At 37.5% G+C, this 13,887-nt stretch overlaps 1 protein-coding gene across 3 annotated transcripts in view; it reads right to left on the bottom strand.

Moving 5' to 3' along the window:
• The window catches only part of rnf216 (ring finger protein 216), a 65,357-nt gene that overhangs the window by 39,046 nt on the left and 12,424 nt on the right, over positions 1–13,887 (bottom strand). For all 3 annotated transcript variants that reach the window (XM_039774065.1, XM_039774061.1, XM_039774064.1), the window contains 5 exons: positions 11,209–11,601; positions 7,843–7,919; positions 3,886–3,958; positions 3,327–3,722; positions 1,653–1,729 (listed from right to left, as the gene is read on the bottom strand). In XM_039774065.1, coding sequence (XP_039629999.1) covers positions 1,653–1,729; positions 3,327–3,722; positions 3,886–3,958; positions 7,843–7,919; positions 11,209–11,601 — 1,016 coding nt within the window. The remainder of the gene's footprint in view (positions 1–1,652; positions 1,730–3,326; positions 3,723–3,885; positions 3,959–7,842; positions 7,920–11,208; positions 11,602–13,887) is intronic.

The raw sequence follows: 13,887 nt of genomic DNA on the forward strand, positions 1-13,887 counted from the left end.
TAAAAATACAGAAAGTTGCAAAACTAAAGTTGGATGAAGTCTTGTTCTCATACAAAAGAGAAGAACAATGCAAAATAATGGAAAAACTTATGATCTTGTAACTTAGGCAAAAAGCAGAGATCGACTTTGCAAACAACCTCCAATAAAAAAAATGGCACTCTAGTACTGTACATATTTGATGTGTTTGATCTTTTTAATCATGCAAGGCAATTCCATCTACAAAGTAGAATTTAAAAAAAAAAAACACAGCTGTCGCATCCCAATTAAGTTTAAGAAAATTAAGTTTCAGATCTCTTCCCTCAGCATCACATCACTGCTGTAGAAACTGAATAATCTGCAGGATGACTCTGTACAGTGAGATGTATAATCATGATGAACTGCTACCAAACACTCAACCACAGAGAAGCAAAAAGAAAAACTGAGAGGGAGTTGCCGATACACTGAATGTTAACACCAGCAAATTAAGACTGGACAACCCATCATTTTTAGTTTACCGTACTTAATCGTGTTGTTAAACTTTTATCTTTGGGTATTTTCTTATTATAAATGACAGTTTAAGTATGTGGATACATATATGATCTTTTGGAATATCCCATTCTAAAACCATGGCCATTAATATGGAGTTGTTCAAAACTACAGAATTTTATTTTGTTAATAAAACAGCTATGGTCTGCAGTTTAATTGTAAAAATGCCACTTTAAATACACAACACAAGCTTCTAAATAGCAGATTATGCAGAAGCGAAGTGTAAAAAAAAAAATAAAAACAAAAACAAATCAGTATTGGCCAATGTTTCCATTGCTGCAGAGTCCAATGGTGACTTGCTTTACACCACTACAGCAGACACATGGCATTGTGCATAGTCATCTTAGGCTTGTATGCAGCAGCTTGGCCATGGATACCCTTTTCTTGAAGATGCCAACACAGAATTCTTGTACTGATGTTGCTTCCAGAACCAAGGATAGGCGATATTTACCTGCTATGTGGCTCGGTACTTGGTGACCTGCTCTGCAAGTTTTCATGTTCACTTCGTACCTGAGCTGTTATTTCTCCTAGCTGCTTCCACTTCATAATTATAGCACTTAAAGTTGACTGGGGAAGATCTAGCAGAGTAGAATATCCACATACTGCACAACACAATTGTTATGCACTGCCTTGCGGCAAAGGTGGCAGTATGGATAGAAAGGGGCTCTTTAGTGCAGCATAAGAGGAAACAGACTGATCTATAATACAGCCGAAATATATATATATATATATATATATATATATATATATATATATCATTTTTAAAGCATAAATTAGGTAGATATTTACTTTATTTGCCAACAATTAGACTGCATTAGGCTACACTGAATTTCCAATTTAAATATTGCGGGCTAATTTCAAAACATTTATAGGAGTTATTAAAAAAAGGTTTATTCTTTCTTAAACAAGATCCATAAAAGTTTAATTTACTATGGTTTATTAAATTTAAAAAAATAAATAAATAAATTTGTACAGTTCTCATATGTTTTTGAAAACGTAGCGATAGTCTTTGTTAAGTATCAGCCTACAGAGTGCATTATGTACTCAGCACCTGTGCATTCCTGAAAATGTACAATTTCCTAGGAACTTACACTCATGATACAAAAATAAAATACATACACACATACTCATTCAAATCGGTCATCCCATGTTCCTTAACAAGGTTTTCAATAAATGCATTTTCAACATCGGGGAAGAGCCTGGCCTGATGAGAAAAAAACAAAGTTAACAGAGTTTTTAAATAATTTTCTGTTGGCAATAAATATAATGGGTCAGTTGCAGTGTGCAAGTAGCCTGGGATGATTCCACACTGGTCTGGCCTTGGCATGTATTCACTGTAACAAGACTAACTTCTGGGATTAGTGCTGTTGCAGTATGCTCCAGTGCTGTAGACTAGCAGCTGACTAAGAAGAAGTACAGTTGCTCAAGTCCTTCTTGGAGCCAGAGACTTGATGCATACTAACCTAAACCACCTCATAAGCAGGTATAATGGACTTAGTACTTATTGGGTAATGTTACAAGAGTAATTCTGCACACATCAGACAGACTGTTATAGATATAAAAAAAAAAAGCATTTATTTATATGTCATTAAAAAATATGGGAACCATATTCAACTATACAGAGCTTGTGCTGCTCTACTATGAAGTTTGAGTGAGTGAAGTTTGATGAGACATTCCTTACCAATATTGTCCAGCCTGTCACTATGTATTTCATACTCTTTGAGGACTTTTAGGTTTGGCGCATAATGAAGGACACATAACTGCCCTATTATTATCAATGCAATTGGAAAATGAGAAACAGCAAGACCAGGTGAAGTCCCCAAAAATACCCAGGGTGGCACACACATTTACACTATATGAACATCAGATATAAAAATAAAAGCTATATGAACATCAGATATAAAAATAAAAGGAGTAGAAAAATGTGGGTTTTACCCCGATGGTAGATCTGGCTAAAAGTTAGAGACAGTTATGCATCAGTAACTTGCATCTCTCGTCATCATTAAATTTCAATGTAAGGATTTCTGGACTTCTATCTTAATGCAACTTAAGGATTGCAATTATTTTTTTAATTAGCACCTTAACCTTTTAAATCTGTTTCAATCATTCCATGCATTTACAAACCTTTGTAAACTGAATATGCTTTATATTCCTCTTTCTTTGTACCTCTTGTTGTCTCCTCATTGGATATTCTAGCCCTTGCATCCTTCTTTCTTTGTGCTTCTTGTTGCCTGCCAGACACTGCAGCCCTTTGCCTTTGTTTATTGTTCATTCCTGCCCTCTTTTGGATGCCAGAATACGTTACAGTATACCCAGGATATATAAATAGAGATATACAGTATATAGTTTACATGTGAAGTACTTTTCTCCTGTGTCTGGTCCCATTAAACCAAGATGTGCAGGGTCATATTGTTAATCAAGAGAGGGTGAGAAGTTAATTGCCAGTGTGCCACTGTTAATTGGCAATCAAATGGCCAGCTGAGCAAACCGAGTAGAAAACACATAACCAAAATAAGACAAGCTGCGTAATAATTAAACTTGGCGTTGATTTTGTTCCACTGTTTATGGAAACACTTGGATCTGAGGTTCAAGTTCTATGTACTTTGGTCTCGAACCGCTGCTAGTAAACATCTCAGGTACACTGCAACTGACCCAACGTGTTCAACATTAAGTATAATGCAAGTTTAACAAGAATTGTAAATAAAAACAGTTTTATATGCATTACATTACGCAAGGGTCTTCAGCCAAGTTTGTCATACGTCTGTAATGAAATCATTCCTTTATGTAGCATTTGTACTTACTGTTTCTTTTACTAAGGAACTTAAAAGGTCATGTCCAAAAGAATAATCTTTTTCATCACTGGGCTGCCGGTTTGGAGTGGAAGGTCCTGGTCTCTCATCATCGGTTGCCACTGCAAAAGCTGTTCCGGCATCATCTGATCTATTCAGTGAATTTTCATCAATAAATACAGTAGGTTCTGCAGAAGTAGAAGGTGCAGCACGCTCATTGCCATTATCAGTTGGATCAAAAGAATCCTCTACATTGGTGTTCCTTGAAAATCTTCGTCGTGCAATGAGTATTCTTCTTCCAAAAGGCTGTAACAGTCTCTCTTTTTGATCTTTTGCAACTCTTTCCCCAGAGGGAAGACTTGTCCAGGGGCTTGCTGGGCGGATAACATTCCGACGAACTGGCTGTGGCTTAAAAGTTAAAGTCAAAAGAAAAGGAGCATTGTAATTTTGTTTGGGAATTTTAATACAAAATGCTAGAAAAGACTAAAATATACACAAGGTGATACAGTGTAGAGTGAAACCCATTACTAAAAGAGAAGAATGACTAAACAAGAAAACATACAAGACTCACCTGCTTTGTATCATTTTGGTCAAGGAGCATATTCTTTGGATAATCATTATATGTAAGCAAATGAGCACAAATTCTATAAAGAAAGACACATATTTTATACTTCAAGAACAGTTTTTGACTGAAGCATTTACTCAATTCCTTACTACTGTAAATATTCTAGCAAACATAAGGTACAGTCAATGAACCTGGTCATTAAGAACATTTTTTTTTTTTTTTTTTTAACCTTGAACCCTAAGGGCACCAATGAGCCAACCTAAAACACTGCTTTTGGAGGTGGGGGTGTTTGGGGATTGTTGTGTAGAGACATACACCCACAAACATTAATAGTCACCAGAACCCCTTTCCCATGGAAAACAAGCATCATTTATTAAACAAAAAAGGGGTGTTCAGAAAGTCCTGAGCCATCAGTCTTACTCGACTTTTTCTGGCGTTTACATCAAAAATTTTACTTGGAAAGCACTACTATTCCCCGAGCTGGAAAAATTCAGCTCCAGGATGACAAACGAACTGCATTGAGTCAGTTTCTGTCAAGTCTTTCATGCAAACTCACAAGAAGGTCAGTCCCCAAAATGTGAAGTTTTGGAAACTGGAGCCTGGTTTCATATTTGAGCCTAAAAATAAACAGTTAAATATTCAGCTACCAAAGGGCTCCAAGGCCCCAATCAAGACCAGGTTCTGCAAGTCTGCAGGTTAAAAAAAAACACCACAACAGGACATTTTTTTTCTTTTGGAAGGAAGGAAAAAGTGGCCATGGCCACCATTCAGCAGTCTGGTGTTGAGTTGGTGGAGCACCCACTCTATTCCCCTGACTTGGCACCCTGGCCGGGGGGGAAAAAAACCCTTTGTGAGGGAAGTTTTTGAAACCCACGATGAGCTCACTGAAGATGTGAACTGGAAGATGGACAAATTAAAAAAGGGTAATACTGCATGATTTGACTAGTGGATTAAGTGCCTGAAATAAATAAAAATGCATAAATCATGAGTGAATAAGATTGGTGGTTCTGGTATGTTATCCTAGAAAAGGCTCAAGACTTTCTGAATACCCCTTATATTTTGGCAAGCACAATATACTGTATGTACTATACCAGTGTTTCCTATCCACTGGTCCATGGACCTGCACCAGTCCATAGAAATTTGTTAGTCTGTGAAATTTCAGGCATAGCAAGAGTATCAAAGTTATTATCTACTGCCTGTCTAGGAAAAGTTGACTTGAGAATTATTGCTGGTCAACAGAGCTGTTACAGTTGTAAATCTTGAAGCAGCCCACTCTACTATCTAATGTTAACTGACTGAGCCAGTGAAAACTCCAAGGTGGGGGTTGGGTGAGACTGAATGGTAATCAAATTGCTCAAAACTCCAAGGGCAAACATCTGGACCACAAATAAATTTAAAAACCTAAAAGAAATAGTTCACTTGTCAAAAGCTACTGCATTAGTCCACATCCACTAATCTGATCATGCAACTTTCTTGCAGTTTGATCAATAGATTAAAAATGGTATTCTGGGCAACATTACCCAAGGATAAAATGCATAATAAGGAGTTTAAAATGACCTGTCTAACCAGAATCTCTTATGGTAAATTTTCCCCAGAGAACACTTAAATTAATCTTTGTACTCATTAGTTGAATTATTTGCCTGGAAATGTTAGTTTATGGTCTCCATTTTATATATAGAGATTTTAATTTGTTAAAATGCTTGGCATGAAAATGGAGAAATGGTAAAGTTGTCATGCCACTTTGCATCCTAAATGGTTAAGCACAGTACTATTGAAAATGTGTTATTTTTACAAATTAACCATTGTGCAATATGCCACTTTTGCCAGTAAAAAGTATATGTCCATTGAGTACTTGTATCTTGATCAGCAAAGGCTTCTGCTGCAATACAAAACTTTGGCAGTAGATGTTACACACTTTAGCGTATATAAACTGCTCAAAAAAATTAAAAGGAACACTTTGAAAACACATCAGATCTCAATGGGAAAAAGAAATCCTCCTGGATATCTATACTGATATAGACTGGGTAATGTGTTAGGAACGAAAGGATGCCACATCGTTTGATGGAAATGAAAATGATCAACCTACAGAGCCCTGAATTCAAAGACACCCCAAAAATCAGAGTGAAAAAATTGTGGCAGGCTAGTCCATTTTGCCAAAATTTAATTGCAGCAACTCAAAATTGTACGCAGCACTTTGTATGGCCCCTGTGTTCTTGTATACATGCCTGACAACATCGGTGCATGCTTCTAATGAGATGACAGATGGTGTTGTGGGGGATCTCCTCCCAGATCTGGACCAGGGCATCACTGAGCTCCTGGACAGTCTGAGGTGCAACCTGGTGGCATTGGATGGACCAAAACATAATGTCCCAGAGGTGTTCTATTGGATTTAGGTCAGGAAAGTGTGGTGGCCAGTCAATGGTATCAATTCCTTCATCCTCCAGGAACTGCCTGCATACTCTCACCACATGAGGCCAGGAATTGTCGTGCACCAGGAGCCACTGTACCAGCATAGGGTCTGACAATGGGTCCAAGGATTTCATCCTGATACCTAATGGCAGCCAAGGTGCCTTTGTCAAGCCTCTAGCGGTCTGTGTGACCCTCCATGGATATGCCTCCCCAGACAATCATTAACCCACCACCAAACTGCTCATGCTGAATGATGTTACAGGCAGCATAATGTTCTCCATGGCTTCTCCAGACCCTTTCACTTCTGTCACGTGCTCAGGGTGAACCTGCTCTCATCTGTAAAAGCACAGGGCACCAGTGGTGCATCTGCCAATTCTGGTATTCTATGGCGAATGCCAATCGAGCTGCATGCTGCTGGGCAGTGAGCTCAGGGCCCATTAGAGGACATGGGGCCCTTGGGTCACCCTCATGAAGTCTTTCTGGTTGTTTGGTCAGAGACATTCACACCAGTGGCCTGCTGGAGGTCATTTTGTAGGGCTCTGGCAGTGCTCATCCTGTTCCTCCTTGCCCAAAGGAGCAGATACTGGTCCTGCTGATGGGTTATGGACCTTCTATGGCCCTCTCCAGCTCTCCTAGAATAACTGCTTGTCTCCTAGAATCTCCTCCATGCCCTTGAGACTGTGCAGGGAGACACAGCAAACCTTCTGCCAACGACACGTATTGATGTGCCATCCTGGAGAAGTTGGACTACCTGTGCAACCTCTGTAGGGTCCAGGTATCGCCTCATGCTACCAGTAGTGACACTGACTGTAGCCAAATGCAAAACTAGTGAAGAAACAGTCAGAAAAGATGAGGAGGGAAAAATGTCAGTGGCCTCCACCTGTTAAACCATTCCTGTTTTGGGGGTCATCTCATTGTTGCCCCTCTAGTGCATCTGTTGTTAATTTCATTAACACCACAGCAGCTGAAACTGATTAACAACCCCCTCTGCTACTTAACTGACCAGATTAATATCCCATAAGTTTCATTGACTTTATGCTATACTCTGATTAAAAAGTGTTCCTTTAATTCTTTTGAGCAGTATATTATGGAGAGCATTACCAAAACAGCTTTATAAAAACATGTTAACTTATTCATAGATTATTGAAGCAGTACTCTTATATAAAAAAAAATAAATAAATAAAAAAAAAAATCAGAGGTTCACTTTGGATTTCTGACAATAGTTAAAAATGTCACTAAATGGACAACTGGTGAAAGACAGAAAACAATGGCAACAGACCAAAGGAAAAGGTGTGTGGCTGTGCTGTGTCAAATAGTCTTTCAATAAGATAAAAAAAAAAAAAAAAAATCAAGAAAGCAGACAGACAACACAGCTTCAGCTGTAATATAAGCCATATAAAGGAAGGCCAAAACAAGTACAAAACAAATGCTGCAGCGGCACAAGAAATAATTACTGCATCCATGAGGCCATGCAAGCATACTAAACATGAAGATGATCTTAAAAAGGTACTAACAGCATTTCAGCTAAATTTAAAATAAGGGGAAAATGCATACTCATTCAAATCAGTAAATCCCTGCATCTGAATGAGGTCTTCAACAAAGGACGCGTCTACATCAGGAAAGAGCACTGCCTGAAAAAGCAGAATAAAGATCAACTTTAAACTTTACAATTATTAAAAAACAAAATAACCACACAATCACACAATGTATATTATATATTGCCACAACACAGAACATGCATTGCTGTAACTGCTGCAGTTATACAGGACTTCTGTATTTTATAAGTTGTAGCTTATAAATTAGAATACTTTGAAGCAACCTTTTCATAATGGCGAATCAAGTAAAAATTGTTAACTATCCATAGCTGGAGAGTAGGAGAATTGGAAACAAGCTATAATACCCACTAAATTATCTGTCTCCAGCCAAATATACTGTGTGTCTTACGTTGCCATAGCACGGACTTTCTGTACAAAACGGTGGTATGTTTTCACACTATAATTAGTCATCAGATTCTGGGAAGAATTAATTGGTTGCAGTTCTACTTTGTTATTAAAATGTTTTTTTTTTAAATTTATTAATACATTATGTATTGCATCAGAATTATGCCAATGTCTAAATGTGCATATTGTTTGAACTTTTGGACACACTAAAGAGGAAAGGGGTTGCCAATGTTCACTGCTGATTTTGCATCATATTACATTTTTATTAATAGCATATAACATACATGAAATGCAAAATTAGCTAGCCTAAAGTAATTCAATGGGTGCAGATCAGAGTTTGCCTATTATAATTCTGTATGGCTTTTCATTAGTTAAAGAAGTCAAGAATAGTTTACGAGAACAAGAATTTCAGCCCAACATTATATAGCAGTCTGAGACTATTGGCTTCAGAGAGTGATAACGTATTACATGCGTCTGCTCACAGACATCTCTTTTGTTCATGGATAAACTGACGTTGGCATAACACTTTCCCACTCTCATCAAGAAGGCTCACCAATGCCTCCGTTTCTGTAGACGTCAGAGGACAGCTCAGATTTCTTCATCTGTTCTCATGTACTTCTACAGGTACACAGGTGAGCCCATCCTCACTGGCTGCATCACATTATGCCATGGCACCTATTTATCTCAAGATCAGAAACCACTACAGAGGGTGGTGAAGGTAGCACAGATTAGACACCCACCTGCTTTCTTTTTATGACATATACAACATTCTATGCCTTAGAAAGACAAACCAGATAATTAAAGACCTCAGCCGTCCTGCGGTTTGTCTCCTACTTTCTAAGAAACACTACTAGACCACTACCATTCACACCAGTAAGTTACATAAACAGTTTCTACCCACAGGCCATAAGGCTGCTGAACAGTCAATCATAAGAACAAATATGAGAACAGAGTATGTGTCTTTTATTGATATTGTTTTATTGTCAACTGCTCTGTGGAGATATGCAAGTAATTTTAATTTACTTAAGATGTATGGAAATAATTTGATTTGACAATCCCAATCCACCTGTCCTTTGCAAAATGTTCCTCAAGATAAAGTTCTAAAGGTCCCCAAAGTACAAATATTCACTATAGTGCTTGAAAATTTATTCCACATATCTAAAGTTCTCACACTCACACACTTACCTTTTCTGTGAAATGTATTCTTAATTATCTTCCATCTGTGCCCCCGAGGTTCATCAACAACACAATTTTAAAGTAAATAGCAGAAGTGACTCATAAAATGTATTGCCAAGTTTGACCAATACAAATTTGTGCAATACATGACAAAAAAAATAGTCACCCCAAATATTATGTATTAACCTAGACAGAGTTCAGACTCAAAGCAGAACCACTAGCACTGATCCCTTTTAAAACTGCTTAGTTCATAAAGGTTCTTTTTACTGCAAGCCTTTGCTTTTGAGGTTTGACAAGGTTTCCAACCATCTACACAGTATTTTGCTTTATAAACAAGGCATGCTGTCACCCCCTCCCCAGGCTTATTTGCTTGGTATTTTTTAAAGTATTTAAATGACAGACCAAAAAAATTAAATTCTAGCAACTTTACAATTCAAAGCTGATCCCCCTCCCAACTATTCTGTTTAAATGTATTTACATTTTTCTTTATATTATACATATTTATACATATACATTAATCATAGACAGATTATAGTAAATTCCCACCTAATAAGTATTTTCTATTGTTACTTGAACCTTCCTTTTGCTGTCATTTTTGAGCCTTTAGGTGTTGATGCCTGTAGTTCTTACCTAATATTACTATTACTGTTGTACTCTTTTCCACATTTGCAGCACACATTTTTTTTTTTTTTTAAAAAAGCATAAGATAGGTAAAATGAATGTGCACTTTTGTAAAATTGCAGTCCACAATGTGTTTTTTGGTATTCATAACCATTTGTTTTCCAAGGGTTCTTAGATTACATTTTTTTTTGTCTAAAGCATATATATATAAAAAAAAAAAACTTCAAAGCTTAATTTCCTGTGATACTTTGCCATTACATAACCCGACTCATTCATATTCATCAAATATAGATATTTTGAAACCTTAAGAGTTTTGATATAAGGAGCAAACCTTCTCTATTCAAACTGCAGAATTACTTCAAAGAAGCAAAAATGAAGTCCTGTGGAGTTTTATAATCAAAAAATGTACCTTGTATCAAAATTGCAAGAAAATAAATACATAAATAGAGACATGAGTGTTAACAGGCTTTGCGCCCTAGGAACCAAGTTACCAGAACTACTCTAACATTTCAGTTATTTACTGCTCTGATACTGATCTTCTCGATCATAAAATAAGTCATTATGATTGCAATTAATTATGAATTCTTCTCATCAATTGCCGAGTTATGGTATTTGAGGGTTCCTCTAGAGTGCCTCTTTCCTTTACACAATTTGGCTCAAAAATAAATCTGCACATCATCATCGCATAACAGGCTTAAGTTTCAGATTTGGCATTATTCCGTCCAACCATTTTAGTTCTAGACTGTCTGTCTGTGTTACAATTTCTTGAGGACAGACACACACCCACCAGAAGTATCAATGTTTTCGGTATCAGTGGACCCTAAAACGTTGAGATCCTCCAAAAACCGGAGATCAACATTTTTGTTGATTCTAACGATTTCAGTACTCCCCCATTGACAATAGATTATGGTGAGGGAGGGCACACACAAAAAAAAAATAATTCAGAGTGCAAAGACAACCATGTCTAATTTTGAAAGGCAGACCTTAACAAAAACATCCCCCACCTTATGTGGCAAGAAGTAGTAATGATTGATTACTCAATTGCCAATTTTTATCAGCTCTATGAACAGAATAGAAATTTTTACACAAGGATAACACACCTTAGAGGAAATTGGGGATTGCACTTTCATAGACAAACTAAATTACAATCTGCTTTAGGTGGTTAGTTATTGGACATACTCACCGTTTTTTTTATTAGTGACCTGATAAGTTCATGGTCATAACCAAAAGCACCATTTTCCTCCTCATCTTCACCACCATCATTCTTGGCCAATTTATTTAGAATGGATGGACCTGGAGCCTCATCATCTGCTGCCAACGCCAAAGTGGAGGTTTTAGAGTCACCTATATTTTTTGGTACATGAAGTAACACAGGGATTGCTGTGGATGCAGGTGTTGAATTCTGGTTAACATCAACATTACTGAGGTTTTTTGCCTCTGAAATTCTGTGATGATCTTCAAACATTCTTCTCCTCAAAACAAGGACAGGATTCTTTGTTTGATCATGTGGGGATGTTTTACCAGTGGGAAAAATCTCTGGTTGAGCTGCTGTGTGAAAATTTGTTTCACAAATTACCTGAAAAAAATACAATACAGTACACTTTATACAGCAAACAAAATTCTAGGCTTAGCATCAATTATCTCAACAACCCAGATGTTACATCTGCCATAACCTCAATCAAAGATTACAATTTGAACAGCTCAATATAGACACACCAACCTACCAACCTTGAGCATTTCACTGGGTGTCAAATGAGAAATCAACTGCAACAACATCTATAGCTGCAAATGTTAGAATGACCAGAAATGTGTGCAGAAAGTGAAGATGACAGCTAAAGCAGAAGAATGGAGTTGAAATGAGAAGTTTGTGCTTGAAAAAGCTTACATATGGCAATATTTGCTCATGAGGGGAGTCCTTAATAATTATTCACATTTATAGATGACTTTTCTCACTATTCAAATTGCATTATGTAGAAAGGGGGGAATCACTTCACCCAACACCAAGGTGCAGCACCAATCTGGATGATGCGAAAGCATCCATTTTACACCAGTATGCTCACCACACATTAGCTATAGGTGGTTAAGGGGTGAAAGAAATGGGCAATTAGAGACACGGATGATTAGGAGGCAAGAATGACTTGGCCATGAACGGCAATTTAACCCTGACATCAGGATATACCCTGCTGTTTATGAAGGATGCCCAGGGATCTTTAATGACCACAGATAGTCAGGACCTCAGTGCTGCGTCTCATCCAAATGACAGCCCCATTTTTACAGCAAAGTGTCCCCATTGCTGCACTAAGGCATAGGGATCTACACAAACCACAGGTTAAGCACCCCCACTGACCTTTCCAACACCTCTTCCAGGGTCAACCCAAGCTTGTTCTACATGGTCTACCATCCAAGTACTGGCCAGGCGCAAACATGCTTATCTTCAGGTGGATTACCCTATTCTGAAGTGCATGTGGTATGGCTGCTTTCCAGTATAATGTTGGCATTGGTTTGATTTGAGGGTAACTATCTACGGTTATGTTTTTCCCCACAAAGCCAGAAGGACAAATGTGGGACTAAATGGACTTTAAATGTTGTGATTATGCTGGCTTTAAGAGAAAAATGCTTAATGTTTGTGCACTTCATTTAAACAAAAAGGGTAGATGTGAGGCACAAGGTTTAGTTCTACAGTCTTGCAGCTCCTAGATACTTGGTTTAGATCTCTGCCTTGTCACCATGTGTATGTAGTTTGGCTACCTCGGTTTGCTTCTCTCTTGCATATCGTTGAAATGAGAACAGTAAACTTCAAAATGGCCCTTATGGTTCAAGTGTGGGGGCATGTGTTCTACAGTGGGCTGGTGCCCTGACAGAAACCAAGAAACAAGTAAAAGACCTTCAAACATGTTACCAATTACATGTTCAAAAGTGGTTCGTTGGGAGTTCATTTCTATGCCACATTCCCATCCTACCTGTACCCCAAATCATAGTGGACTTTATGAAGAAAACAAAGTTCAAACATAGCCTTCTTGACAAACTCCATTGTGTGCACTCTAATAACATACACCATCAGAATATATCAATCCAGTAAATGCTTCCTCACTGGCAGTTGCACCTTTTATAACACAGGCAATGAAATAGCAGTTGGGCTACAGACAAGTGACCAGCAAACAAAGTGGAGAGAGAAAGTGTACTAAAAGTGAGATACAAGCATATGCAGTATGGGTTTTTAGACAGAGGAGAAAAAAAAAAAAAGTGTCCTAACCCTCATCATTTATGACAGTTGCCAATGTCAGCAACGTTTGTGATCAATTATTTATTCAAGGAATTTAACATATACAAAAAGGGTAAAAAAAAAAAAAAAAACACAACAACAACCCCAAACACAAAACTGAATACCCATAACAGCCCTTGCTTTAGTATCTCCATTTCAGACTGTGTAGAATCCCTCAGCAAAGGAGTGATCCATGTGTAAGATTATCAATTACAGTACTCCATGGCATTAGCTGTATCAGTGGTCCCATAGGTAAGTACCGCACATGTAAATATAACAATAGTTTCACTCTGCATTACATAAATATGTAAACACTAAAAAAGTAATTACATCTTATTTAGCTGAATAAGTTCAGCAAGGTCCATAGTTTCAATTCCTTTTTATTTTATTTCTCTTTTTACATGTTGAAGTGAAATGGTTAAAATGAAACAGAAGCAGGCAGAGTTGAGCTATTTTATCAGCCATATCAGGTTTGCCCTAGCACAGAACAGGTAGCAAGAGAGTGACAGGAAGAGCACACAGCGAGTGACCAAAACCAAAAGAAACAGAATGCAATAACAAACAGAATGGCATTACTATAAAACATGAAATCAATTGTGG

Source organism: Polypterus senegalus, chromosome 13, assembly GCF_016835505.1.
Source record: "Polypterus senegalus isolate Bchr_013 chromosome 13, ASM1683550v1, whole genome shotgun sequence".
In the NCBI taxonomy this organism is placed as follows: Eukaryota; Metazoa; Chordata; class Cladistia; order Polypteriformes; family Polypteridae; genus Polypterus; species Polypterus senegalus.